The sequence below is a fragment of the Equus asinus genome, chromosome 8, assembly GCF_041296235.1.
Source record: "Equus asinus isolate D_3611 breed Donkey chromosome 8, EquAss-T2T_v2, whole genome shotgun sequence".
Lineage (NCBI taxonomy): Eukaryota > Metazoa > Chordata > Mammalia > Perissodactyla > Equidae > Equus > Equus asinus.
In genome coordinates this window covers 30,900,961-30,927,948 of record NC_091797.1, presented here as the reverse complement: position 1 = coordinate 30,927,948, position 26,988 = coordinate 30,900,961, and the positions used below count along the sequence as shown (strand labels likewise).

General features: G+C 40.1%; 1 protein-coding gene across 4 annotated transcripts; it reads left to right on the top strand.

Annotated features, from left to right (window-relative positions):
• The first annotated feature begins 2 nt into the window (after positions 1-2).
• PSMB9 (proteasome 20S subunit beta 9) lies at positions 3-26,340 on the top strand. Of its 4 annotated transcripts, none has more exons than XM_070515137.1 (6): positions 3-136; positions 2,425-2,492; positions 3,226-3,357; positions 4,003-4,132; positions 4,377-4,518; positions 5,074-5,254. In XM_070515137.1, the coding sequence occupies exons 2-6, from the start codon at positions 2,434-2,436 to the stop codon at positions 5,199-5,201; spliced, it is 591 nt and encodes a 196-aa protein (XP_070371238.1). In that variant the 5' UTR covers positions 3-136; positions 2,425-2,433; the 3' UTR covers positions 5,202-5,254. The 4 variants fall into 4 exon arrangements, with proteins under 4 accessions (XP_070371238.1, XP_014701851.1, XP_014701849.1 ...); XM_014846365.3 differs by lacking the exons at positions 3-136; positions 5,074-5,254 and adding exons at positions 209-342; positions 23,052-26,340; XM_014846363.3 differs by lacking the exons at positions 3-136; positions 5,074-5,254 and adding exons at positions 209-342; positions 5,964-6,206.
• The last annotated feature ends 648 nt before the right edge of the window (positions 26,341-26,988 follow it).

Here is a 26,988-nt window from a genome sequence, read left to right as displayed (position 1 = left end):
GTGCTCCATCACGCACACCCGTCCCTCCTCCTTTCCTCGCCTCCTCTTGCGAGATCCACTTGTTGGGGCTTTCCTACCCCAGGCTCAAGGCGGGGCTCTTTCGTCACCTGTCTCCGGGCAGATCTGCCCCACACAGGTTAGCGCTCGCGAGCGAGGCCACCGGGAGAGGACCCAGGCGCCCCCTGGCGGGCGCGGTGAAAGGGGCGGGGCTGTAGGCTGCGCACCACGCGCTGTCCCAGGTCGGAAACCAGTGCCCCGGGCAGCGAGGAGCGCGGCGCCGGGATGCTGCGTGCAGGAGCACCAACCGGGGACTTACCCCGGGCCGGAGAAGTCCACACTGGGGTAATGATCTGGGCTGGAGCTTTAGCAGAGGGGTGGAGAATGTAGAGCGACAGGGAGACCGTGGAAGGTCCAGGGAGTGAATGCGGAGACTAACGAGAGCGCGGAGATAGCTTGTAGCAGCCAGTGCTTGCACCCCACAATGAATATAGGACATCCGTATTCTGAAGGGGATCATCTAGGGGTCCGGGAAGGGGCTGGGCACTCGAGGCTACCGGAGAAGGGGGTGCTTTGGCTCTTAGCTGGAAGCGTCGAGGGGAAGCTGTTCTAAAGCGCTTTCGCTTTCACTCTGAACTGGAGAGAGGGGCTCGTTAAATCAAGGGAGGAGGTTAGAGAAGGTGCAAAGAGATGAGAAAATGGTGCTCTGGGTGAAGTAGGGCCAACACTTGGGAGAGGGCACTGATTGAGAAGGGACAAGTCATCACACAGACTTTTGATAAACTGGCCCCTGGATAACTCAAAGCCCAGCACCGATCATGGGGGTTCCATATGAGTTGATGGTGCCCTTCCCCAGCTTGGCCCAGGAAGCCCCCTGCTTGGCCCTACGGCTGCCATGCTCCCTTCCCTGTGTCTTCCCTGCTTACTCCCACATGCCTGTTGGGGGACTTTGTCCAGGCTGGGCGCCTGGAGAGGATGGCGGCCCAAGGCTGGCTGGCTTCTGCTCCCAGAATACTGCTGCCACTCTTGGCTTGGGAGCAGCTTTGTCATAGACACATGGGGTCTGCAGAATGGGGTTGCCCCTGTCCTCTGGTCCTCTGCTCGTGGTAAATCAGTATGTCAGAAAGTACGCTCAGGGCAATATCACTGGGCGCCAGAGTAACTAAAGAGTGGTGAGAAAGATAGCAGTAAAACCACCGATAAATTAGAAAATCTCCCCCCACCGCCAGATGAGCAGTCGAAAGTAGGAAGTAGAAGTCAAAACAAGGGATGGAAGTTAGACCTCAGTTTTGTCCCAGTCTGCTATTAATTCTGTGTGACCTTGGATGAATCACTTGCCTTCTCCGTGACTCAGTTTCCTCATTTAAACCAAGGATCTTTAAGGCTCTTTCCAACTCAACAGGAGTAGAAAAATTGTAGCTTTGTCCTCCTTCACTCTTCCTTAATTCTTTTCTTGATCCGGAAAAGTCAGCTCAGACTCTCCAGTCAAATCCCGTCTTGGTATAGTTCTCTTCCCTATCTCCTGGGATATCTGTTTTCCTCTTGATCAGAAGTCATTACCTGAAACTTTTATTGTAAACCGTCTTGTGTGTTCCCTGTTGCTTCCCTCCGTCCTTAACACATGGCCATGCTAACCACTTAGCCCCTCGATGTTTTCTCCGTTCAGTAAACTGAAAGAGCTTGCTTCTGATTAAGTGGGAGAGGGGGTAGAGGATTTAGTACCAAAAAAAGACGTGAGCTGTTTCCCAAGGTCACAGTAACTTGCTCTGCATCGTCTATACCACATTTGCACACACAACAAGCACATGTGGTGGAGGTAATTCACTTGTGGGGCTGCCTCACTGGAACTCAGAAGTGCCTCCTGAGCCCTTCCCTCAAAGGGAACGCTTATGGGGCTGGCCCCGTGGCTGAGTGGTTGGGTTTGCGCGCTCCACTGCTGCGACCCAGAGTTTCCCCTGTTCAAGTCCTGGGCGCGGACGTGGCACCGCTCATCGGGCCATGCCTTGACTGGAAGGACCCACAGCTGAAAGTGCACAGCTATGTACAGGGGGGCTTTGGGAGAAAAAGGAAAAATAAAATCTTTTAAAAAAGAAAAAAAAAAAGGGACACTTATGCCCCTAGGAGCTTCATCCCCACCTCTCTGCCTACAGTGGAAAGGATTCCATGCAGGAAGGTTGGGGCTTAGGGAAGTGGTTCTTTCTGTGTTGTACCACAGCCAGGTTGTGACATTCCCTTGCAGCCAGGAGAGGCAATAGAGACAATGGGAAGATGGGGGAAAAAATCCTAGAAAGTGGGCATTAGCTCTGGCCTGAATTACTGAATGACCTTGAGCCAGTCTCCTCTCCTCTCTAGGAATGTTTCCTCATCTATAACATGAGGGGTCAATGATCTTCACGCTTTGACATTTCATATTCTGTGTCTCTGCAGACAACCATCATGGCAGTAGAGTTTGATGGGGGCGTTGTGGTGGGTTCTGATTCCCGGGTTTCTGCAGGGTAAGTATCAGTTAAGGTGTCTGCTTTTGGAAGGAAGCTAATGGTCCCAAATACACACTTTTCATACCCATTCTTGAAGAGACTGGTGAACTGGAGCTTTGGAGAAATGGGGTTGACCTTTCAGAAAGGCCACTATAATAAGATATTGGGTGGGTTCCCAGGTCTCTGAATTCATGGAAGAGCATCTGGAGCCTGAGTGCTTATGTGGCCTGTCCCTGGAGTCTGAGAAGGGGATGAGAGGTAGAGATTTGAACGGCCCTCTTTCCGTCTGTGTTTAGAGATAGAAAAGATGAATCTGCCAAGCAGATATTCTGGTTTCTCATCTTTCACGTGTTGAACTAATTTTGCCTCTTTCTCCTTCCTGGCCAGTTTCCTCACATGCAAAATAACTATACGGGATTAAGTCAATATTGCTCACTTTATGTTCCCTGAAACGCATAACTTCCTCAAGATGGTTAATAGCAAAGAAAAATTGATAAGAGGAGTATTATTCTTAACTCAGTATTTCTTGTTTATTATAAAACCTAAGGCTGAAAATAAGTCTAATTTTGATTATTACTTGCAATGTTTCATTTATTTGAGGTGATATTTTTGCTCCCTGCTTTAATCTAAGCATTAAATTTCATGCACTGCGTGGCTGTCCTCTTGTCAAAAAATTTGAGTAACACTGGACAATTAACCTCAACAATTCCTGTGACTCTAACGTTGATGTCTGTTGACTCCTTCCTGACAGAGAGGCGGTGGTGAACCGAGTGTTTGACAAGCTGTCTCCCCTACACCACCGCATCTACTGTGCTCTCTCTGGTTCGGCTGCTGATGCCCAGGCTGTGGCCGACATGGCCGCCTACCAACTGGAGCTCCATGGGTATGAAACTCGAAGCTCTCGGGTCCTTACTCCACACCTGCTAGAGCTCCCCCAGCTAGTGAACCCCAGTACTGTGTCATCTTCCAGGAGAAGTGCCTTGTTTGAGCTCCTGCTTTTGTTAGCTTTGAACTGGCACTTGAATCTCTCTAAGCTGGTTGATGCATCTGTGAAGTGGAAATAACAGTACCTACCCTACCTCACCAGGTGGTTGTTTTGCAAAGAAAATGATATATGCGAAGGCAGTTTGAAAACCTCAAATCACTATCCTAATATAAATAATGAGGAAGGATGATGATGTGGCCCACCATAATATCAGGCAGTTACCATATGAGAAACCAAGGTCACTGGGGCGGAAGCAAAGCTTACCTGCTTTTACCCACATGGGCAGGGCCCTTGCAGCCAAAAGAGAGTTATATCACTGGGGGCTGAGTGGGTGAGACAGAGTAAAGGAGGGGAACAATTGAAATCTTCTTATCAATTGTTGGAATGAGACTCTTGTTCCCCTGTGCATGTGGGAGGCGAGCTAGAGTTTGAACTATTACAGCTACAGGTTTCAGGTGTCACTTGGCAGGGATGACGGTCATGCCACAGGAGGGTGGAACCTCAGGAAATTATATTGACCCCTCTTCCTAACATTTCCTTCAGGATGGAACTGGAAGAACCTCCTCTTGTTCTGGCTGCTGCCAATGTGGTGAGGAATATCACCTATAAATATCGGGAGGATCTGTCTGCACATCTCATGGTAGCTGGCTGGGACCAACGTGAAGGGGGCCAGGTGAGTCTCTCCCATTGTACTCCCTCCCTTGGGTTCCCCACTCCCTTGTAGAGGGAGGTGGAGATCATATGTCATTCTAGCAATGAGTTCCAAAGACAGTGCCTCTAAAGGCATAGTACAGTCTCAACCAATGGGGATATGAGATACTGGGGTTTCATTGCAGAGTGCAGAGACCACTTGCTTGTCTCACTTGGAAGGAGAGGACTGATACTTCTATAGTCTGACCTAAGGATGCTTCCCTCAGGTATACGGAACCCTGGGAGGAATGTTGACCCGACAGCCCTTTGCCATTGGTGGCTCTGGCAGCACCTATATCTACGGTTATGTGGATGCAGCATATAAACAAGGCATGTCCCCTGAGGAGTGCAGGCGCTTCACCACAGATGGTAACTGACCAAGTGGATGGGTACCTGGGGAGGGTTTTTAAACACGGGAAGGAAGTAGAGTATGAGGAACAGAAAGAGGAATACATGGGTGACCATTTAGTTTAATGTCCAAGGGGAACACTTTTGAGAGTGAAAGGAGGCAGAATAAATGCTTAACTAAATGGAACTTCAGGGCAAAAGGCATATACCAGGGCTGTTCTGAGTATACCAAATTAACATACATGGGTCTCTAAGAACTGACGGTGTGCTGGAGATGGTTTGGGCCAGCTCATACGAGCCGATTGTTAAATATTCAAGGATTTGTGAGCTGCTTGTTAAGCTATTTGTAACTTTAAATCGATTGCAGTGGGAGGACTGAGACCATAGACATCAGGAGATGCTACACATGAAGGCTTTTTTTTTTAAGTTGGTTTACCAGCATACCACTAAATATGCTTTCCTAGGAGATGGGTTTTGAGGTCTGAAGGTGGTAGTAGGCGTATGAACAGGAGGGGAAGAAGATTTTTGAAGCTAAGTCATTCTCTCTCCCTCTCTCCAACTTGAAACCCTCTACAGCTATCGCTCTGGCCATGAGCCGGGATGGCTCTAGTGGGGGTGTCATCTACCTGGTCACTATTACAGCTGCTGGTGTGGACCATCGAGTAATTTTGGGCAATGAGCTGCCGAAATTCTATGATGAGTGAATCTTCCTCACACTTCCCTTCCTTAGTTTGTAATAAACTCTCTGGGAACAGAACCTGGTATGGTCAATGGGAAACAGGTGCTCAGGGAGATGAAGCTGGGGGGAGGGGTGGGCTTCTTCCCTCCCAGATGTCAGCACACCCTTTTTATTCCTTTGTTCCCGGGTCTGAAACATCCTTCCCAGAAGAAGGAGCGGGGGAAGTATACTAGAAAGAGTCCTATACATGACAGGTCATCATGTACTGAGTGATTCTGAAGTCTTAGAAAAAACAGAAATTCTCATTCTGATGCCCAAGGGGTGATGGTGCAAGTGAGGAGTGGAGATTCATTCCTTCAAGGCTAAGACTGATAGGCAGATACGACAACTACCACATGAGAGTTATCTAGAAGCACCAGCAAACTCGTGGAAAAAGAAATTTCTTTCATAATACATTCATTCACAGTAGAGACCAATACATGATAAATGCTTAAATATTTGGGGAACGTTTGTGAATTTCAAAGAATAATAACAAGAACCAAAAGCTACATTTACTGAGCCAGGCACTGGCTAACTGTTTATGAACTTCATCCCTTAGAATCCAAACAAACAAGGATAACAAAAATCTTATATAGGTACTATTACTACTTCTATTTAAGAACAGAGGGAGACTTAGAAAGAGTAAGTCACTTGACCAAAGACAAAGCAAGTTCGAAAGCTGAGATCTGGGATTTAGTTTTACCCTATGCCCTTACTTTATCACCATATAAACTTTCCATTCCCTCAGGCTTCATATATCGTCTCCTCCTGGACATCTGCAAGAATTATGCCACCACATTAATTGACACTTAGGAAGTGGGTACCAGATGCCTGAGTAACACTATTAAGCTGAGTTCTAGTCCTGTCTATGCCATGTACTTCCTGATCGACGGACAAATTATTCCCCTTCTGTGAACCCTCATTTCCTGTTCTGTCAAATGAAGGTATTGAGTGACTTCTTTTTTTTGTTAAAGATTGGCACCTGAGCTAAGATCTATTGCCAATGTTCTTTTTCTTCTTCTTCTCCCAAAGCCCCCCAGTACATAGTTGTATATTCCAGTTGTGGGTGCCTCTGGTTGTGCTGTGTGGAATGTCGCCTCAGCATGGTCTGATGAGCGGTGCCATGTCCACGCCCAGGATCCGAACCACGAAATCCTGGGCCACCAAAGCAGAGCGTGGAAACTTAACCATTTAGCCACCGGGCCAGCCCCCTGAGTGACTTCTAAGATGGTTTACAGCTCTGACATTCAATGCCATTTTGCTAATAAGTGAGCAGTTAAGAGATATATTTAACAGAAATACTAGTATGCTCCCCAGGAAGCTTCTGTCTGCTTTTCCTTCTGGATCTCAGGCTACACATACAAATTCAAAGTACCTCGAAACAATCCTGCGCCCTTGGGAGTGTGTGTTTGGTTTTGGGGGAAAAAATCTAAAATTACTAGAGCTTTGAGTTCTTTCTAGCCATGATATTTAATTTATTTTGAAGTTTAAAATAATAGTTTAAGGGCCTGTCTCTCCCACTGATCACAATGAGAATCTCTGGAAAGTAGACAAGAAGCAAGTACTAGAGGCTTCTGAAAAGTAAACAAAAGTAGGTGGGTTGTGAAGAGAGTCAAAACTTGGAGAGGAAACCCACCCCAGGTGGTTTTCATATTTTTTTTCCTCTTTCCTCTCAGGGCTTTTCCCCGAAGTCAGGCCTCAGGTGCCAAACTGCCCAGCTAACTCTCCAAAAGAAATACCATCTTTCCCACTAGAGGAACCGAGCAAAGGGGCCCTTGTGGGCAGGAGAGTGTAGGGGAATCTCTAGAATAAGAGTATGAAGACGAGGATTCCCTAATTCTAGATATGAGCCCTCCTGAGTAGCAGTTACTCCTAAGCTGCACATGCATGTGACACGCCCGAAACAGCACAGCAAAGACTCTGAGAACCAAACTAAGATTTTAAACCTTTTAAAATTAGAAGGCTATCTTTTTTTTATTGGTCAAAGAATTGTGTCCTTATGCCCCTCATTCCAAAAAGGGTTTGTAGCAGCTCATAGGGACAGACACAATATAAAAAGAAGGAGAAGAAGAAATGGGGGAAAGAGAAAGTCAAGAAAATAAGTGAAGGGGCTGGCCCGTGGCCGAGTGGGTGAGTTCACGTGCTCCACTTCAGCGGCCCAGGGTTTTGCCAGTTTGAATCCTGGGCGCGGACATGGCACCACTCGTCAGGCCACGTTGAAGTGGCATCCCACATGCCGCAACTAGAAGGACCCACAACTAAAAATACACAACTATGTACTGGGGGGCTTTGGGGAGAAAAAGGAATAATAAAATCTTAAAAAAAAAAAAAAGAAAAGAAAAGAAGCCAAGGGATAAAACAAATATACAACATGAATATCTTTAAAAAGAAAAATGGTGTTTTGCTAGAGCTGTATTCTACTGGCTAACAAGAGCAGATGGTAAATATTTAGGAATTTTGCAAGACAGTTGGTAACCATTGATATAGCTTAATATTGACCATGGTGGAAGTATTTCACCTACAGAAACCAGCAGTGCTACAAGTCTGGACTTTTTGTGTTTTTCCCCAGACAGCCAGTTTAACAGAACACATGTTTATCAGCCGGCTATAGTTGGATAAAAAACAACTAGCTCTGAGCTACACAATAGTGAAAGCAAAGAAGGAAATGAAGCTAGTAAAAGATTCAAAAGATCCATTCAAAAGAAACAAGCCATCCAAAAGATTATGTGTATGTATATAATTTTTCAAGTCACAAAGAATATTTATTGAAATAGAATATGCATTATGCCATAAAGAAAATTCTGATAAGTTCCAAATTATCAGAATCTTTGAAGCAATCTGTGTTTTGCAGCCATACTGTAATAAAATTAGAACTTGATAACAAAAAGATTCCCAATATTCTCATGGTTTGCAAACTAACAAAATATTAGTAAATAACATGGATTTAAAAAGCTGTCATAAAGGAAATTAACTCATTTAGAAGTGGTGATAAAAACGTTCCATAGCAAATTTTGTGGGACACAGCTAAAACAGTACTTAGAAAGAATTTTATGGCTTCAGATACCTTCATTAGAACAAGAAAAGTTAAAAATAAATGATGTAAAAATTCTCCTCAAAAATTTGGAAAAAGAGCAGTTGAGGAAACCTAAAGAAATAAGAAGAAAGGAAATTATAAAGATAAGAATAGAAAGCAACTTAATAGAAATCAAAAGCTATGTAGTGAACATTCACAAAACCAAAAGCTGCTTCTTAAAAAGATATTTGTAAGATATTCAGACTTGGAACAAGACTGGTCATGAACAAAGGGGAGAAAAAAATGAGTAGATAAAATATAGAATGAAAAGGGGAAGAACTGCTGATATAACAGAGATAGGAAACATAGTAAAGGGTATTATGAACACATATATGCTAATAAAGCTGAAAACCTCAGTGAGATAGGTAAATTCCAAGAAAAAATTAATCTACCAAAATTAGCACAGGACGAAATACAAAATTTGACTATACCAATAAATATTGAAGAAATGGAAAAAGTTGTCAATGACGTCTGATAAAAATATTTGTTTTAAAAGCCCAGATGTTTTCACAGGTGAATTCCATCAAGTATTTCAGAAACATGCAACTCCTATCTTATACATTTTTTTCTAGAAAATAGAAAAAAAATTAAAAGCTGCTCAGCTAATTTTATCAGGCTGTCATAATCTTGATTCCAAATTGAAGTATGGAAAATTCAAGAAAAGACAATAATAGGCCCATTTCACCTTGAACATAGATGGAAAAAAATAAATAATTATTTGCAAACTGAATTCAACAGTATTAAAAATAATAATAATATATCAAAATCAAATGGAAAATCCTTAGAACACAAGGGCGCATCGATATAATAACAAATAATGCTATGATTTGCCATATTCACAGATTAAAAAAGAAAAATCATCTGCTTTTCTCAATTAATAGAAGGCATTTTTTAAAGTTAAATGTCCATTTTTGATTTCTGAAAAAAGTTAAGGAAGCAGGAATCAAAACTTTCTCATCTTGGTAAAGGTTATAGTCCAAAAAATCCATAACAAGCAGTATACCTAATGGAAAAATCTTAGGTGCCCAAGACAAGAATACCCGATATAATTATTAGTTTACACAGCGCTGAAGTTCAGACTAATGCATAAGGGAAGAAAGAGAAATGAGAAGATTGGATAAAACTATTGTTATTTGCAGATCATATCATCGTCTGCTTGGAAAAACAACACCAGCAGAAGAGCAAACTATTCAAATAACAGAGGAATTTATCAAAGTTTTCAGCAATAAGAGCAACTTACAAAAGTTAACAGCATTTCCCTACACCAGAATAACCAGTAAGAAATAATTTTAAAAATTATTTATTTATTATAATATATATTATATGTAATATATAACATATATAATATTCATAATATAATATATTATTATATTGCTTATTATAATAAATAAATAAAAATTAGAAATCATTTATAATAACCAAAAAGCTATAAAGTGTCCAGTGAGTAACGTAATTAAGAATTCATAGAAAAATATAAAACTCTAAAAAAGTCATTGAATATGATTTCAATAATGGAGAGTCATTTTCTGTTCTTGGATGGGATCACAGATGGGGCATATCAGTTGTCCTCGCAAATTAATCTTTGAGTGTAATCTCAATTGGAACTCCATTTGATCTTTTTTAAGGAAATTTATGAATTTATTATAAAATATGTATGATAGAATAAAGTCCTCAAATAGCTAAGCAAACCTTTAAAAAAGAGCAAGATAAAGGGGATACCTGTCTTCAGAAACATGAAGACATTCTATGGATCTATAAGTATAAAAAAGACACACTATAAATCCAATAGTTATTTTTCAAAAAGAGAACTTGACAAGGAAACAGAATTCCAAAACGAGGTATGGAAATAGAGAGCTGACACACACACACACACACATATATGTGTGTGAACCTAATATACAATGAGGCTAGCACCATAAATCAATGGGAAAATTATGGATTATTTAATAGGTGTTATTAGAAAAAGAGAGTTCAATATATAAAGAAAAGTAAAACCAGATCTTGACCTAATGCCACATATAATCGCAGGTGATTTGATTTGAGAGTTAGATAATGCCAAATGTCAGTGAGGAAATAGGGATGAAGGAAGCCTCCTGCTGTGCTGGTGAAAATATAAACTGGTGTAGCCATTCTGGAAAGAATTCTGTGATACTTGATCAAAGTAAGTGAAAAACATTCTAGGATCCAACAGTTCCACTCCCAGGAATACACAACATCCCCCACCCCTCTACCCCCCCACCCCCCATCCCCACCCAACTGTCTCGCAGGCCCGTGAGGAGACTTGTATGAAGATGTTGAGGATGTTATTTCTAAGTATTTGTGGTGGCAGGGAGACAGAGGCAATCTTCATGTCTACCAGAGAGAAGGGAGGAAAAATGTTGTGAATGCACAACCTGGAGTACCGTGAAGAAGTTAAAAGTAATGCATTAAAATGTACACATAGTAATGTGGATGGATCTTTAAACCAGAGGGTTAAGGAAAACAAACAAGTAACAGAGTAATCTATTTAGCACAAAGCCACTCACTTTAAATAAACAGTAAATACACACAAAACGATACACATTTTGCAAGAATACATATAACAAAAAGATACATGCAAAACACAGTAGAATGGTTGCCTTTAGTGAGGAGAAGGAAATTGGAAGTAGAAAATGTGGATAAAAAGAAAGAAATAATAACAAACACAGAGAAGATTTTCTATGGACCAATGATGACCATGTCTCGTGAACTGAGGAATATAATTAATTCTACGATTTCCATCTAAGACTTTTCAAAAGCAATGACTCAAAGAAAATCATAGGTCTAAGAGGAATGTCTCCTACACTTCCAGGACAAATATTATATAATTCTCCATTTTTCCATCCAACTAAACAGACAGGGAATATAGTTAAACTGTTCGATTGAAGGTCAGGATTTAGAAACGGAGGATAAGAATTAAGAATATTTAGATTCCTTCCTACATTGCAGCATCTCTCTCCAATGCATATGTATTTTTTTTATTCTAAATCTTTTACAACTAATAAATATGTTCTATTTTATATAACAAACCAGAATATGTGGCTTATCTTTGGTCCTCTTTACCAAATTCTTAACTCGGCTGATTATGGGCATACATTGTAAAATGAAAAATGTTTAAATTCCATTGGGCTTATTCAGACGCATGGGAAATTGGTTCAACAATATTCAAGTTTACCCAGCAGTGTTTATGACAGAGTTCTATGTGTAGCATAAGTATGTGTAATACAGAATATATGCTCTCAGAAACTCAGAAATGAAGTATGGAGTTCATTTTTAATCTAAACTATGTTGACATAGAAGAGAGTAGATTTCTCTAGGAAATGTATTAGTCAGGGTTCTATAGAGAAACAGAACCAATAGGATGTATAGAGAGAGAGAAATTTACTTGAAGGAATTGGCTTGTGTGATTGTGGTGGCTGGCAAGTTCAAAATGCACAGGGCAGGCAGGAGACCCAGGGAAGAGTTGATGTTGTAGCTCAAGTCCGAAGGCAGTCTGGAGGCAGAATTCCATCTTCCTCAGAGGACTTCATTCTTTTTCTCTTAAGGCCTTCAACTGATTGGAAGGCCCGCCACATTATGGAGGGTAATCAGCTTTACTCAAAATCTACGAATTTAAATGTTAATCTCATCTGAATACCTTCACAGAGACATCTAGACTGGTGCTAAAATATCTGGGTAACATAGCCTAGCCAAGTTGATGCATAGAATTAGCCATCACCAGGCTCAAGGTGAAACTTCAAGATGAATGTGGCAGAAGTGTTAAGGAAGGAAATGGACTCAGTCCTAACCAATTAGCACAGCTGAATCATCATTACCGAAGTGTTGGACTAACCCCACGTCCAAAGTAACATGCCACAAGATTTTAGACTAGGATAGGTACCAGGCAGATGCTAGGTGTTCAGTTGAGGTTTTCGTCCCTACTTCATAAGCTGGCTGCTTCAGACTGCCCTAGAGAGCATACATAGATAAAAGAATAAATTAAAAGCTTTTAAACCAGACTCAAGACATGAATGCAAAATTTTAAAAGCCACTACAGCAGTTTTAAAGATATCTTTTCTCCTACAACCCAGCACAGACACAGATGAGGATCAAGCCTAGAGTCTGATGATAAGGGTTGTGAGGCTGTACAACACTGTTAACTACCGAACCCCATAGGGTCCCTTATGGTAAAGTAAGGCTGCTGGTTGGGATGGATTTGGACCCTGAGATCGGAAATGGGGACATACGAGCAGACACAGAGAAGTCTGAGGACTATGAATCACAAAATCCCCCTGAATATCTTTGCTGGAAGAAGCAGACCCATTGCCTTGGTTATCTATTGCTGCTCATACCCACTGTATTAGTTATCTATTGGTGTGTAACAAATAACACCAAAACTTAGCACCTTAAAATAATAAATATTTACTATTGGGCATTACTGGGACAATAGGGGAAGTTTGAATACGGACCGTGAATTTGATAACGTTGCATCAATTTGAACTGTCTTGAGGGATGATGATGGTATTGTGGTTATTTAGGAGAAATGTCCTTGTTCTTAAAACACACATGCCAAACGATTTAGGGGTGAAATGTCATAATGTCCACAGATTACTCTCAAATGGTTTAACAAAATAGTTCCTCATCAGTAAATGGATGAATAAAATGTAGTGTATTCATACAGTGGAATACTATAAAAGCAATGTATATTAATGAACTATTGATAATGCAATAATATGGATAAATCTCATAGATTTATTGAGTGAAGAAGCCAGACCACACAAAAAATATATACCATACTCTATGTTTCGGCTATCTATTGCTGTGTAGCAAACCACTTCTAAATTTAGTGGCTTAAAACAAAAACAATCATTTTATTATCTCATGTGAGTCTGTGGGTTACCCAGGCTTTAAAAATCACCAATATAGCCCACAAACCAGAGCACTTATCCACGGCAGCCGCTCCACATAGCACCTCACATTCCATGTATGGACATTAGTTATGTTTTCTGGCTGCCCATCAGATTTGAACATCTTTAAAATACTGTAAAATTTCCCCCGCCTCATGAGTGCTGCCTCCCCATAGTAGAAATCAGAAAACTCACTTCCCCTGGCCTTCTTTGAAGCTAGGGCACAAATATGGGACCTAAATACACCACTCAAATTCATCCACCTTAGACTTCAATTCAAAACTCGGCAACAGGAGGAAATGGGCATCTCTGCACTCATTTCACTGGCAGAGGTGACAGAAGAAGTGACTTTGGAGAAAGCTGTGGTAAAAAAGGTGAAGTTCCTAGAGCAGAAGTGGCTTAGAAGTGTCTTCAGTAGTGCTTGCAGCAAAGTCTAGTTTCTAACAACAGAGCAAACAGCAACATCTAGAAGCGGTGGGGCAGCAACAGTGGCATGGTTTATCAGACCTGTTCTCTGTGTGTTTGGGGCCTTTATCTGAGCCCAGATATATTTATAATGAGCCTTCCATTGTTGTTTCAGCGTTTCCACTCAAAAGCCTAATTCTGAGAGAAACTTACGTTAGACTTTTCAAAGTCTTATCAAACTCATTAATGAGGGAACCAGGAAGAAGGCAAGAAACTTGATTCCAAAAATATTTGCAAAACAAAAATGTGTGTAGTCAGGAAAAATTGCTGTTAGAGATTCAAAATGGTTAATGTACTACAGGGCAATAAAATCATAACCTTGGCACTATCTTCTTTACCAGAGAAAAAGCAAAGCCATAACACCTTATCAGCTTTCTACAAATTAACCTCTAATAGTCTAGGGTTGGCTGGGTTCTTTTTAGTCAAATTACAATCCCTAAAACACTCAGATTGTGATCAGGCAGGATTATAAGAAAATATTCAGGTATGGTATTAATTAAATAATCAAGCAAGCACAATTTTGCCTTATTTCCAATATTTGGAACATTTTTCCTACACAATTCCTACTCCTAAGGTACAGAATTGACCAAATAAGATTTTTCAGAAAAGTTCTAATTCAGTATCATTAGTTGTATGTCTCTTCTATTTGGCCTCTTTTAGGATTAAGACTTAATGACCTCCTTTTTGTGGAGGTAACAAAACGAAGGTCTTTTGATTTTAAGACTGGAGAGTTCACATCTGTCTGGAAGGCTTTAGCCTATAAGGTCATAATTCTCATCATTTCTATTATAACCAGAAGTAGTTTTATTGCCACGCTCACATCTTGGGAGAACCCTGCCCTGACTCTCCTCCTCAGAGTTTTGTTTGCAGTGCCTATGACTGTGGATGAAATCCCATTTTCTCTGAGATGCCCAAAGTTCAGGAGTGATCCTGGCTTCTCAGAAATAGCATCTTTTCCCACCTGTCAGGTGGAGACTTAATCAACTCTGACTCAGAGTGCTAGGAGGACTTAGTCAGCCTTGTTTCCACATTCAAACTGAAGTCCTTCTCTTTAGTAGTAATTTTTCATACCCAACTAAATGAGATTTTCCTTTAAATGAGACATTTCTGTCATGATTCCAAATTTGGAGATAGAAGGACTGTTAAACCATTGCACATCACTACATTGCAGTAAAAACATAAAGCAACTCATAAAAGCACTTTGTATAGTGTTTGCAGAAAAGAACTGTATGTCAATTTTTCCATAGAATCATCATATATTCTACCAGTGATGCTATCTACAAAAACGTTTGATTGTTGAGGGCTGGCTCCGTGGCAGTGGTTAAGTTTGCATGCTCTGCTGTAGCGGCCCGCATTCGCCAGTTCCGATCCTGGGCATGGACCTACACACTGCTCATCAAGTGATGATGTGGCAGCATCCCACATAGAAGAATGAGAATGACCTATGACTAGGATATACAACTATGTACTGGGGCTTTGGGGAGAGAAAAAGAAGTGGAAGATTGGCAACAGATGTTAGCTCAGGGTCAATCTTCCTCACTAAAAAAAAAGAAAAGAAAAGAAAGCTTGATTGTTTATAGATGTGTAGTAGTTAAAAAAGCAAAATCTCACTCAATGTCCTTTAACAAAGGATGCTGAGATTTTTCTAAGCTTAAAAGATTGTAAAGGCATTTCTCAGAATTCCAATTAATAGGGTTATTATCATCCTTAATTTCTCCTGAGTGTCTATACTTTGCCATACATATTAAGATTTGCCATAGGATATTTTTTGCGGAATTCTGAGGTTCCACTGAAACAAGACACCATTCAAAGAACATTTGCTTTCGGTTTCCATGAGCATAGGCTAAAGTTGAGGGTTACAAATAGATAAATTAAAAAGAAAATAAACTGTTTTTCTCATGTGCTTATCAGAAAATATAACATTTAAAACAATATTCTAAAACAAATCATCATATTAAATTAGTTAACAGTTTCGTCCAGTCTTACTTCTTGTTTCATTGATCTTGGGCCAGCAGACTACATTAATAAATTCTTCTGCTTCTATACTAAAAAGTCCTATCAATTCCAATTTTTAAGTCCCCTGGTACCATCTGACAGGGGTCAATAGGTGGCAACGTTAGCTGAAAGTGGTAAGTTTGTTCTCCTAGTTATATTCTCTTCGAGATCAAGAACCAGAATACCTGGTAGACTCATTTCCACTGAGCCACTGAGATTGTCCTTTTCTGTTTTTCTCTCAGAAGACCTGGTTTTTGATGATAGCTTATAGCAGAGGCCTTCAGGCAAGCATGAGAGAAAAGCAGAAAGTGTCTGTTTATAACAAGAGCAGATGGCTCTGTTTAGTCAATTATAATAACCAAGAATACCAGAATAGATAGGTAGAATCTTCTATATATCACTAGTTCACCAAGATTTACTAGTCATTACTCCAAAGGTAAGAACATATTCTAGACAGCGAGGACGTTGGCAACTTTCCATGGTCTTCTAAACTATCCTGTAAAGTGTAGATCAGGATTCCTACCAGTTGACAAGGGCATTTTAAACCCAGAAACAAAATCTTTTTTCAAATGAATGCACTGACAGTCACCGTGCCAGACCTGGAATTTGAACATGAATGTGCTTTTACCCTTCCTGAAACATATACGGTCTTTAAAACATACATTAATGATATTTTTACCTGGACAAAATTAATCAAGGAAAGGTTGAGCTCCTGTTTTTTATTTGTCAGTTTTTTCCACTTTGTTGGTTTGATATACAGAGTAGCTTTTTTGATAGTATAGAATTAATTTTAAAAATATAAACCACGCCAAATGCACCCAATTGCTTCTAGCCCCCTTCATTTTATCTGGTGAAAGATTAAGCCTTTGGTGCTACCTAGTGGTCAAGTGGGTAGTGGCTACCTAGTGGGAAAAAAAGACTTTTTTGGAGTAAAAGACAGCTTGACAGTTTAAATATTCTGAATTCAGGGTCTGGGCTTCAGGAAGGCAACAACACAAAAGAATTTTCAGAGGAAACTGGTCACTTAATTAAGATAAGTGCACAGCTACCTGAGAGGGAGCAATTATTATAGCTTCTGCTAACCCAACAACCAGAGTGACAATAAAACATTTTTTAAATAAATGTAAAGAAGGTAATATAATAATTATAAGAAGTTTTAGGGGCTGGCCTGGTGGCACAGCGGTTAAGTGCGCAAGTTCCACTTTGGTGGCCCGGGGCTCACCAGTTCAGATCCCGGGTGCGGACATGGCACCACTTGGCAAGCCATGCTGTGGTAGGCGTCCCACATAGAAAGTAGAGGAAGATGGGCACGGATGTGAGCTCAGGGCCAGTCTTCCTCAGCAAAAAGAGGAGGATTGGCAGCAGATGTTAGCTCAGGGCAGATCTTCCTCAAAACAACAAAAAAAAGTTTTAGGTCTCTCAGAAGCAAAGGGCTTTTGTTGTTTGTTTTAAAAAATGATTTAAGAACATGACAGTATCAGCACAAAGCATTAACAGTTATCAGGATACTGAGTGAGAGTATTTTGATAACTGGGCAAATCACACTAAAGAAACAAACCTTTTCTACCTGTTTTTAAGAGTACAATGAATATTTCAAGACCAATTTTGAATTACAAGTCCTCTTATTTTTTGCTTATTAATTTTAATTCATCATTGTGTGTGTTTAAACGTAGAGAAATATGCATGTAGTTAGACAATAATATTACTGAAAGCTTTCAACTTCAGCTTTAAAATGCAACTAACCTTATTAATACAATACATTAGCATATATACCACACCAAATTTACCACCTTAATTTGAGCTTTGCAAAAAGTAAATATGGACAAGAGAATATACATAAAAACCGCTTGGTGACCCAGTACTTTTTCTCTTTGTCTCTGTGAACTAATATTTCTTTTAAGAATTTTGCAGGTAATCAAAATTCATTTATTAATTAACTCAATTTAAATTTGTCCAAAGTCATAAAATCATTTAGGTTGAGACTACAGAGTTGAAAATAATCACTATTGATCTTAGAAATTTTTCAGAGGTGAAATTTTAAAATTTTACAAAGAGAGTAATTGGAGTAACTAAGTCACATGATTTGCAGCATTGTCTAAAGTTCACAAGAGCCAACAGTTAAAAAAATTAAAACCAGCCCGTGTGATAATTTAATTAGATTAAATGCATATATTTATATTTAGGTTTGCTTCCCAGAAATTGAGACAGCAAATGAGTCTAATGACAGGAAACGAATCCTTTTTTTGTAGCTTCCAATTTGTTGCTTCCAACATAATAGACAGAGAACCTAATCAAGTTGTCAGCTATTACATCATTTAAAATAATTTTTGATAGTTCACTATGGGATTTAGCAAATATAATTCTGCAAAAATTCAAATAGTTAAGCAAAATTGCTTTAACAAAATTCCATCTGTTGCCATCTTCTCATTTATGTGCACAAAGTTTCCAAGTGTTTGCATATATGAAAGGAAAATTCAAAATAAAATTGATGCTAAATTCTGTCTCATTCTAGAAATAAGTGTTATTCATCCACAGATATATTAAATTAATTGGGAAAAGCTCCATCTATCTTATTGAGAGATTCATTGCCAATATAATTTTACTTTTTATAGTTGACAATTATTTATAAAAATGTGTAATAAATTTATACTATTTTGATCTATTGTATACTATACCTGAATACAATAATAAGTCAAACAAAAGAAACATTTTAACTCTTAGAACTTTATGGCCTTAGAAACTTTATATTGATTGACTTTGTTGTTGCAGAGAAGTATGATATGGTGATCAACCAAAAAAATTTGCAAGTTTAAATTTAGGATAAAATTCTGGTAGGCAAGTTGAGTATGAAATGGGGAAAAAGAAACACAACACAAAATGTCTGAATGTTTATATTTATGAAACAGATGATGATGCGTATAAAATAATGGATACATTTTTTAAATGATGTAACAGTTTTATTTTCTAAATTCCGATACTGGCCATAAACTTCTATATATTTAAACTTATGATAAGAATTTTGTTGTCAGCTTCAAAATGCATAGGGAGAAGATTTCCACTTCTGAGAGATAGAGTAGATGTGCTTTTTCCTGTTCTTTCTGCTAAGCTAAGTACAACTAAAGATCCTGGACATTATTGTAAACAAATATAAGACTCCAAAAGGTGGAGAGAATAAGGCAGCTGGGGAATCCAGGACCCAAGGAACCACACAATGGTGACTTCCCTGGATTTTCTCCTTGCCTTATATATCTCACACTCAGAGCTCAAAAAGCCAGCAACCCAGAAACACCAAGAGCCACAGGGAAAAAGGGAGGAGGGGCAGCCTAGCAAGACAGAAAACTTTCAGGCAAACTGCCCTACTCAAGCCAAACCTCACAAAAATCTGCCTCCATCCCCACCAGCAAAGGCCAAGTGAGCAGCCTAGAGTTCCACACTCGCCAGGCAGTAACAAGGTGCCCAACCCCCCAACACACACACCCCAGGGTGGTGTCAGGGAAAGTGGGTAGGAAGCCAGAATGTTCTTTCGTTCTCGGTGGAAACGGGCCCCCTTCCCCCGCCCCGACAGTGTCAGTGGAGACCTTGACTTAGAGTGAAGCATCTCTTCCCTGCCCCCCTGGGGTGACGTCAGACAATGCCTAGTGGAGAGTCAGGATTTTTATCATCCACCAGAGCTAATCAGGCAACCACACCCACCCTGGACACCCACCCTCATCTTGGTGTCAGTACTGCTCCCATGTGGAGAGTAGTAAGAGGCACCCTTACCTCAACTAGTCAGGGAGGTAACAGTGAACACCTAGTGGGGAGTCAGAATTCCCACTCCAGTAATGAGGACCCCCCTGGAGTGTCAATGGAGGCTGAATGTGGAACCTGGGCTTCTCCCCCTACCTGGCAGTAATGAAGTTCACCCCACTAGCCCTGTTGGAGTGCTGACAGAAGAAGCCATCCATACCGTATGGTTCAATTTGTATAACAAATATGATACAACAAAAGTATAGAAATGTAGAAAAGATTAGTGGTTGCCTGTGGGAAGGAGGTGGTGGGGGTGAGAGGAAGGTGGGGTGACCATAAGAGGGCAAGATGAGGGATACTTGTAGTAAAGAAAATATTTTGTACCTGGACTGTGTCAGTGTCAATATCCTGGTTGTGATGTCGTCCTACAGTTTTGCAGGATGTTACCACTGTGGGAAACTGAGCAAATAGTAAAGGGTTCTATCTATTATTATTTCTTACAACTGTACATGAATTTACAACTATCTCAAAATAAAGGTCTAATTTTAAAAGTATGTATGAAGATGTAAAGTTTTTCAAAATATTTTGAGGAAGTAGATCAACGGAAAGTTTGAGTGAACCAAAACTATATCTGGAATTCTAGTTGCAAATAAGCCTCAAAAATTTGGCCTGACTCTTGTGTGACCCAGTTCTAGACCATTATTCTCAGTTCTGCTATTGCTCTCTGTTCATGTTGAAGCCAGATAGCTCTTGAGTTGCAGGACCACCAAAATCCCGTGATCTGATTTGCTCTCCCACACCCTGGCCTTTGGGAGAGAAAAGGAAGGGGGATGGAGGATAGTTCTCCCTTTGTCCTATTGTCCTTTGTAATGGACTGAACTATATCCCCCACAACCCTCCAAACTTCGCATGTTGAAGTCCTAACTCCCAGTACCTCAGAAGGTGACTTTATTTGGAGATAGTGTCTTGAAAGAAGTAACTGAGTTAAAAAGAGGTGATGAGGGTGGGACCTAATCCAATATGACTGATGTCCTTATAAGAAGAGGTTAGGACGCAGGCACACAGAGGAGAAAGGCCATGTGAAGACACAAGGAGAAGACAGCCATCTCCAAGCCTCAGAAGAAACCAATCCCACTGACACCTTGATCTCGGACTTCTAGCTTCCAAGACTGTGAGAAAATAAATTTCTGTTGTTTAATCCCCCCAGTCTGTGGTCCTCTGTTATGGCAGCCCCAGCAAACTAATCCATCCCCGAATATTTGGACGTAGGCCTAGTCCTTACTATTGAAGGGACTACTATGATAAGACTGTAACATTTAATTAGATTTTACTGAAGGCTTGGGCACAATTGAAGAAAATGACAATAGGAAACCCTTCAATTCTTTTTTTTAAATTAATTTTTATTGAGGTAACATTAGTTTATAACATTATATAAATCTCAGGTGTACATCATTCTATTTCGACTTCTGTGTAGACTATGTCATGTTCACCACCCAAAGTCTAATTGCCATCCATCACTGTACTCATGTGCCCTTTTACCCCTTTCCCCCTGGTAACCACCAGTCTATTCCCCGTGTCTATGTGTTTGTTTGTTGTTGTTATTGTTTTTATCTTCCACATATGAGTGAAATCATACAGTATTTGACTTTCTCTGTCTGACCTATTTCACTTAGCATAATGCCCTCAAGGTCCATCCATGTTGTTGCAAACGGCAAGATTTCATCTTTTTATGGCTGTGTAGTATTCCGTTGTGTATATATACCACATCTTTATCCATTCACCATTGATGGGCACTTAGGTTGTTTCCAAGTCTTGGCTATCGTGAATAATGCTGCAAAGAACATAGGGGTGCCTATATCACTTCAAATTAGTGTTCTCATGTTCTTTAGATAAATACCCAGAAGTGGAATAGCTGGAGCATATGGTAGTTTTATTCTTAATTTTTTGCAGAATCTCCATACTGTTTTTCACAGTGGCAGGAAACTCTTCAGTTCTGATGGAAGATATTATGGATCTTAGAGATCACAGCCCAAGACCCTAAGAGCTTTCCAACTGGAAACAGACCAAGTGTGGCCGCCTCTACCAAGGCTTGCCCATATTCCTTCGGCCTTACCACTGCAGTGCACACTGGCTGGACTTTGTACCACCAGCATTTGCATCACTCTCCTGAAGGTTTTCTCAAAAGTCATGGAGGCCACTCTGCCCCACTCAACGCAGACTAGAAGGGACAGGGAATTCATATGCCAGGAAGCAGTCTTCAACCAATGACTGATGAAAGCTGGTGTGTAAATACCTGGCTCCTTCATTCCTCACTGGGATAGCTCTAAGGCATGTGTCCCACAGTTTCCCCATGGGATTAATCTCCAGTCTTTCGCCCTCTATTGGCTGCCCTCCCTTCCCTATCTAACTTCCTCCAATCTGCTACCCAAGCTTCCTGCGCCTCCAAAAAAACTGCTCTCACTCACATCCTTGTCTCAGGGCCTGCTTCTGGAAGAAACCAAACTAAGGCACCTGACTGCGCAGCAATGCAGTCAGCTCCTCTCTACCCATTATCCAGAGTAATTACCCATGCCTGCTTATTCTATTGAATATTAAGCAAGAGCAGTTTAGAAACTGTCAGAAATATTTTTATTTTGTTCAAATTTGTAATATTCTGTAAAAGAGAGACAACATATTGCCTCTGGTCCTGCCCTTGCATGCCCAAATTATCTGAGTTGAGGGGAGCACTGATAATACGTGACACAATATAAAAGGATTACAGGGTACAAGACCCCCAAACCAGTCCCTGACAGTCTCTCTCCTCAGCCCATGGATTCTGTCTCAACTCCAAGGCAGGAAAACTGGCTCTAACATTCTCAAGAGTCCTTCCCAAGCCTATCATTCATGGCATAAGCATTGACTTCAGATATTTACTAGCCTAGGCCTTTCTTTCATCTTTCCTCTTCCTTGGTTTTCAAAAGTTAAATTTTAAATTGAAGAGCTTAATCTTTTGATCGTCATTGTTTTGCTGTGGCTATCTAAGGCATGAAGGGAAAATGCCTTATCTGCCTCTATAGTAGAAGGACAAAACGATCTTAGCTGATGTCTCAGAACTTTTCCCTGCCATACACCTGTGTGTGTAAAAGCGCAGGAAATGTCCTAGCAGGACACATGCCACACTGCACAGCTACCTTTAGGAAGCAGAGTGGAGTGGGGAGGTGAGAATGACAAAGGGGGACTTTTTATCCCATGCTTTTCTGTATGGTTTGAACCTTTTATAGCAAGAGTGAAATCAGAAATTTACTATGGAATTTTTTAAATGACAAAAAAAAATTGAACCTTTAAAAAAGATGAATGAATTTCTACTAGGTGGCAGTAGAAAAACATCACAGTCAATGTCAGTCTGAAAATGAAGGGCAAGAGGAGATATTCATTAAGCTGATAATCAAATGCTGTCGCCTATTTATAGCTGCAGATATTTATTAACTAGTTCAGTCTAAGGTTGAATTTCTTCATGAATGCCAGATGATATGAGCAATGCTTTTCCAGTTATGTGTGTCTGTAACCTGCTTTTCTGTCATCTGGTCTGAGATGTACCACTACTGACATTGAACAATGGCAGTCCATTATGGTCAGAATGATAGAAGAGACACACACAGTGATAACAAAAATATATACCCTTTTTCCTTAGGTGAAGTACAATTGTAGAAACGTGCACTGGATCTGCACACATTCCTCTCCTGAAGTCTCCCTGGATAAAAGGAGGCATGAGTATTCTGAAGGAAGAGCCAACACAAGTGGATGTAGCAGCCTGGCCTAACCTCCAACACGTCTGCCTCAATGACCCGATGTCTTTGCCTGTTTCCTTTTATTCTATTCCATCCCGAATCGGGCCCCAGCTCTGGTCTAGCCAATAGGTGTGAGACTCACATATTCTCACTTGTGATATGCTATTTCTTTTCCCTAGAGGCCAAAGTTGGTTTCTAATAACCACCTGTATCATCTTGCAGAGGCCTTTTGAAATGGGTGGCCAGATTCACCTCACTATGGCTGGGGGACACCATGACTCCTCAGATTTACTTCCCTTGGGATCTAAAATCTGCCAGGACTGGACAGCAGTTTAATCCTTGAATGTGCTCTATTAGACCCTGGCTCAAGACCCTTACTTCTCAGCCTACCCCCTCCCCCCCATGCCTTATTTCATTTTCTTTGATTCTAACTAATGCCAATTCCAGTAGAGGCTCAAGTCAGGCTCCTTCATCATTGGTCAGAGTTCCCAGCAAATCGTGCTGGAAATCCTTAGCATTTTAACAATGGAGTCACTGCTCCACTAGGACTAATGGGCAAGCCAGGCCCATTTCTGAATGCAAGAGTCTCTGTCTCTGGGTCACTTACTTTCAATTGCTAGGTTATTTCATTTCAATCCTCTCGGCATTTTTTCACTTACTGTTTATTTTCAAATTTGATGTCCTACTTGTTCCTGTACTCTTTCCTCAATCCTTGGACCTAGCATCTTCTTTCTGGCTCATTTCTCTCACTTTGGCACGCTGAGTCCCTTGCCAAGTAAACTTGATAATGTTAGACATCTTAATTTTTGTCTATCTAGTGATTTTAAAATGTAATTTCAAAGGCAGTTCTAACTCACAATTCTCTGATAACTATTGCGGATATGCAAAATTTTTTACATATTTATTGGTCATTTATATTTCCTTTTCTGTGAAATGCCGATTCACATCTTTTCCCGTTTTTCTGTTGGATTATTGTTAAATATTCTGGCTATAATCCGATGTAAGTTATGTGTGATGCAAATAAATCTAGTTTGTGGCTCTTGGGTTTTCCTTCTTTAGAGTGTACTTTGATAAAACTTTCTAATTTTTTTTTCTTGAGGAAAATTAGCCCTGAGCTAACATCTGTGGCAATCTTCTCTACTTTATATGTGGGTCCTCACTACAGCATGGCTGAAGAGTAGTGTAGGTCCATGCCTGGGATCCCTAAACCTGCCAATCCAGGCCTCCAAAGCAGAAGGTGCCGAACTTTAACCACTAAGCCACGGGGTTGGCCCCAAAAAGTTTCTAAGTTTAATGTGACCAAATTTATTTATTTATTTATTTATTTATTTGTTTGTTTATTTTAAAGATTGGCACCTGAGCTAACATCTACTGCCAGCGTTCTTTTTTAGTTTTTTTCTTCTTTTTCTCCCCAAAGCCCCCCGGTACATAGTTGTGTATTATAGTTGTAGGTTCTTCTAGTCGAGCTATGTGGGATGCCGTCTCAGCATGGCTTGATGAGCAGTCTGTGCCTGGGATCTGAACTGGCGAAACCCTAGGCCGCTGAAGCAGAGCACATGAACTTAACCACTCGGCCATGGGGCCAGCCCCCCTGATCAAATTTATTAACCTTTCCTTTTATTTTTATGTTTTTTAAAAAAAATTGTGTATGTATCTTGTTTAATAAACATTTCCCTATCTTTGTCATATGCTTATTTCTTTTATATTTTCATCTGAAAGTTTTAATGTTTTGTCTTCAACATTTTAGTCCTTAGTTCATGTGAAATTTATTTTTATGTATAATGAATGCATATCCAGTTATTCCAGAGTCATTTATTGAATAGTACATGTTTTACCCACTTGTCTTTAACACCCACTCCTCATATACAAAGGGGATTGATGCTGTCTTTCCATCCTTTTCTGCTGGCCTAGTTGTCTACACAGCCTGCCACCATCAGTAGTGCATGGTCTTAACTACAGTGGCATTAAAGTATCTTGTCATGTGGCCGGGAAATCCCCCCAACTTCCTCTTTGTCTTCAGTGGTATCTCGCCTCTTTTTAACCTTGTACTACTTCATTTCATTTTAGAATCAGTTTGTCTAAATTCCATGAAACACCCTCCAGAGATTTTTCTAGGAATTGTATTAAGGCTATGCATCATATTGGAGAAGACTGGCATTTTCATAATACTGAGGCTTCCTAACCATGATTATGGTATATCTCTCCATTTATACAGGACATCTTCAATGTCTTTCAATGTTTTTAATTTTCCCCATTAAGATCTTGCATGTCTTTTCTTTCTGAGAATTTATTCTGATTACTATAAGTTTGCTATTAAATGGGACCATTTTATCACATTTTCTCCTTTTTTTTTCTTTTGCAAGATTCACTGCCACAGCATGGCAACTGACAGGTCGTGTGGTTCCGCAACCAGGTAACAAACCTGGGCTGCCAAAGCAGTGAGTGCGAAACTTTAACCACCAGACCATTGGGGCTGGCTATCTGCTTTTTTGTTTTGATAGAAAAATACAATTGACTTTTTGTGTATTTATCCACTTTGATAAGCTCTCTAATTCTTATATGTTAGATTCTTTTGTATTTTCTCTGTAGAGAATCATATCACCTAGGAATAATGAAAGCTTGCTTTCTTTCCTATCCTTCTAACTTTTCTTTTTTTTTTTTTTTTTGGCTGTTGTTAAAAGTCCCCTGTTTTCTGCCTCAGTAATCCTATTATGCCATTTTTCATTTCACATTATAAAATTTTACTTTCTAAAAGGGTTTCCCTCTTTTTCAATGCCAATAATGGAATTTCAGCTCTTAGCCTTGAAACACTGGGGACAAAATTCTCAGCAAGATGAGAAGGAAAAAAATTTTCTTTCCTGCCCCTGAAGCTGGGGAGAACAATGAATTTATTTTTTTTAACATAAAAGTGTCTTTGTAAATAGTATTTCTATCAGAGATAATTTGTCAAAACCCTAGACTTCAAAGATTTTGGACAGGACCTGACAAATGACCCTTCACCTGTAAAACACCTATAATTTTGACCACTTTTCTTTCTTAATAATTTAGTGTTCTAGTGATAATGTGGAGTGAACATGTCCATCTGCAGGAAGGTAAAATTACTTGTAAATTTTGTCTGTCAAACCAGAAAAGAATCATTGGCATTTCCCTCTTCTCATATCAGAATAAAATGGCTCTACTGGATTTTGTATTAAACAAAGTGTGAGAGACTGTTGGATGACTGAACCAAGCAGAGAGTGGAGATGAAAGGAGGGTGGTTTCATGCTGAGCCTAAAAATGAGCCTACGATTAAAAGAAAAATTTTTTGTTTAATTTTAAAAAGCCAAGTAAGATGAATCTCTATTTGGGCCTCAGCAGGAGTCTGTCCGCCTCTGTGATCTTTCCCAAGTTACCTCAAAACTTTGTTGTTAAAAGACTTATTTGTATTGATAATCCAGAGCTATTAGAAAGTAAGAAAGTCCCGGGGTTTTATTTTATTGTTGATTTTTGTCCAAAGGTTTTTGCCAGAAGTCGCTGTTGCCGTGGGCCCCTGGGGGTCTTATCTGTGAGAGCGCTAGCAGTTGAATCAGAGCAGCTGTTCCCAAACCTGAGCGCATCAGCATCGCTGCACGGCTTGTTAAACTGCAGATTTCTGGGCCCCACATCCAGAGTTTCTGATTTCTGTAGGTCTGGGTTGGGACCTGAGAATTTGCATTTTTAATACATTTCCAGGTGATGCTGAAGCTGCTGGTCCAGAGATCACATTTTGAGAACCACTGGAGTCGAAGAAGAATTGTAATTCCACCACATGTTCTATCATTCGTTTTTCTAATTTGATCAAGTTATAATTTCATCTGATTC

Bases quoted from the DNA above. Each gene is read 5' to 3' on its own strand.
- PSMB9 (XM_014846362.3), top strand. From the start codon at position 283: ATGCTGCGTGCAGGAGCACCAACCGGGGACTTACCCCGGGCCGGAGAA. The intron at 4,133-4,376 runs GTGAGTCTCTCC...TGCTTCCCTCAG, and splicing joins ACCAACGTGAAGGGGGCCAG to GTATACGGAACCCTGGGAGG. The intron at 4,519-5,073 runs GTAACTGACCAA...AACCCTCTACAG, and splicing joins CAGGCGCTTCACCACAGATG to CTATCGCTCTGGCCATGAGC.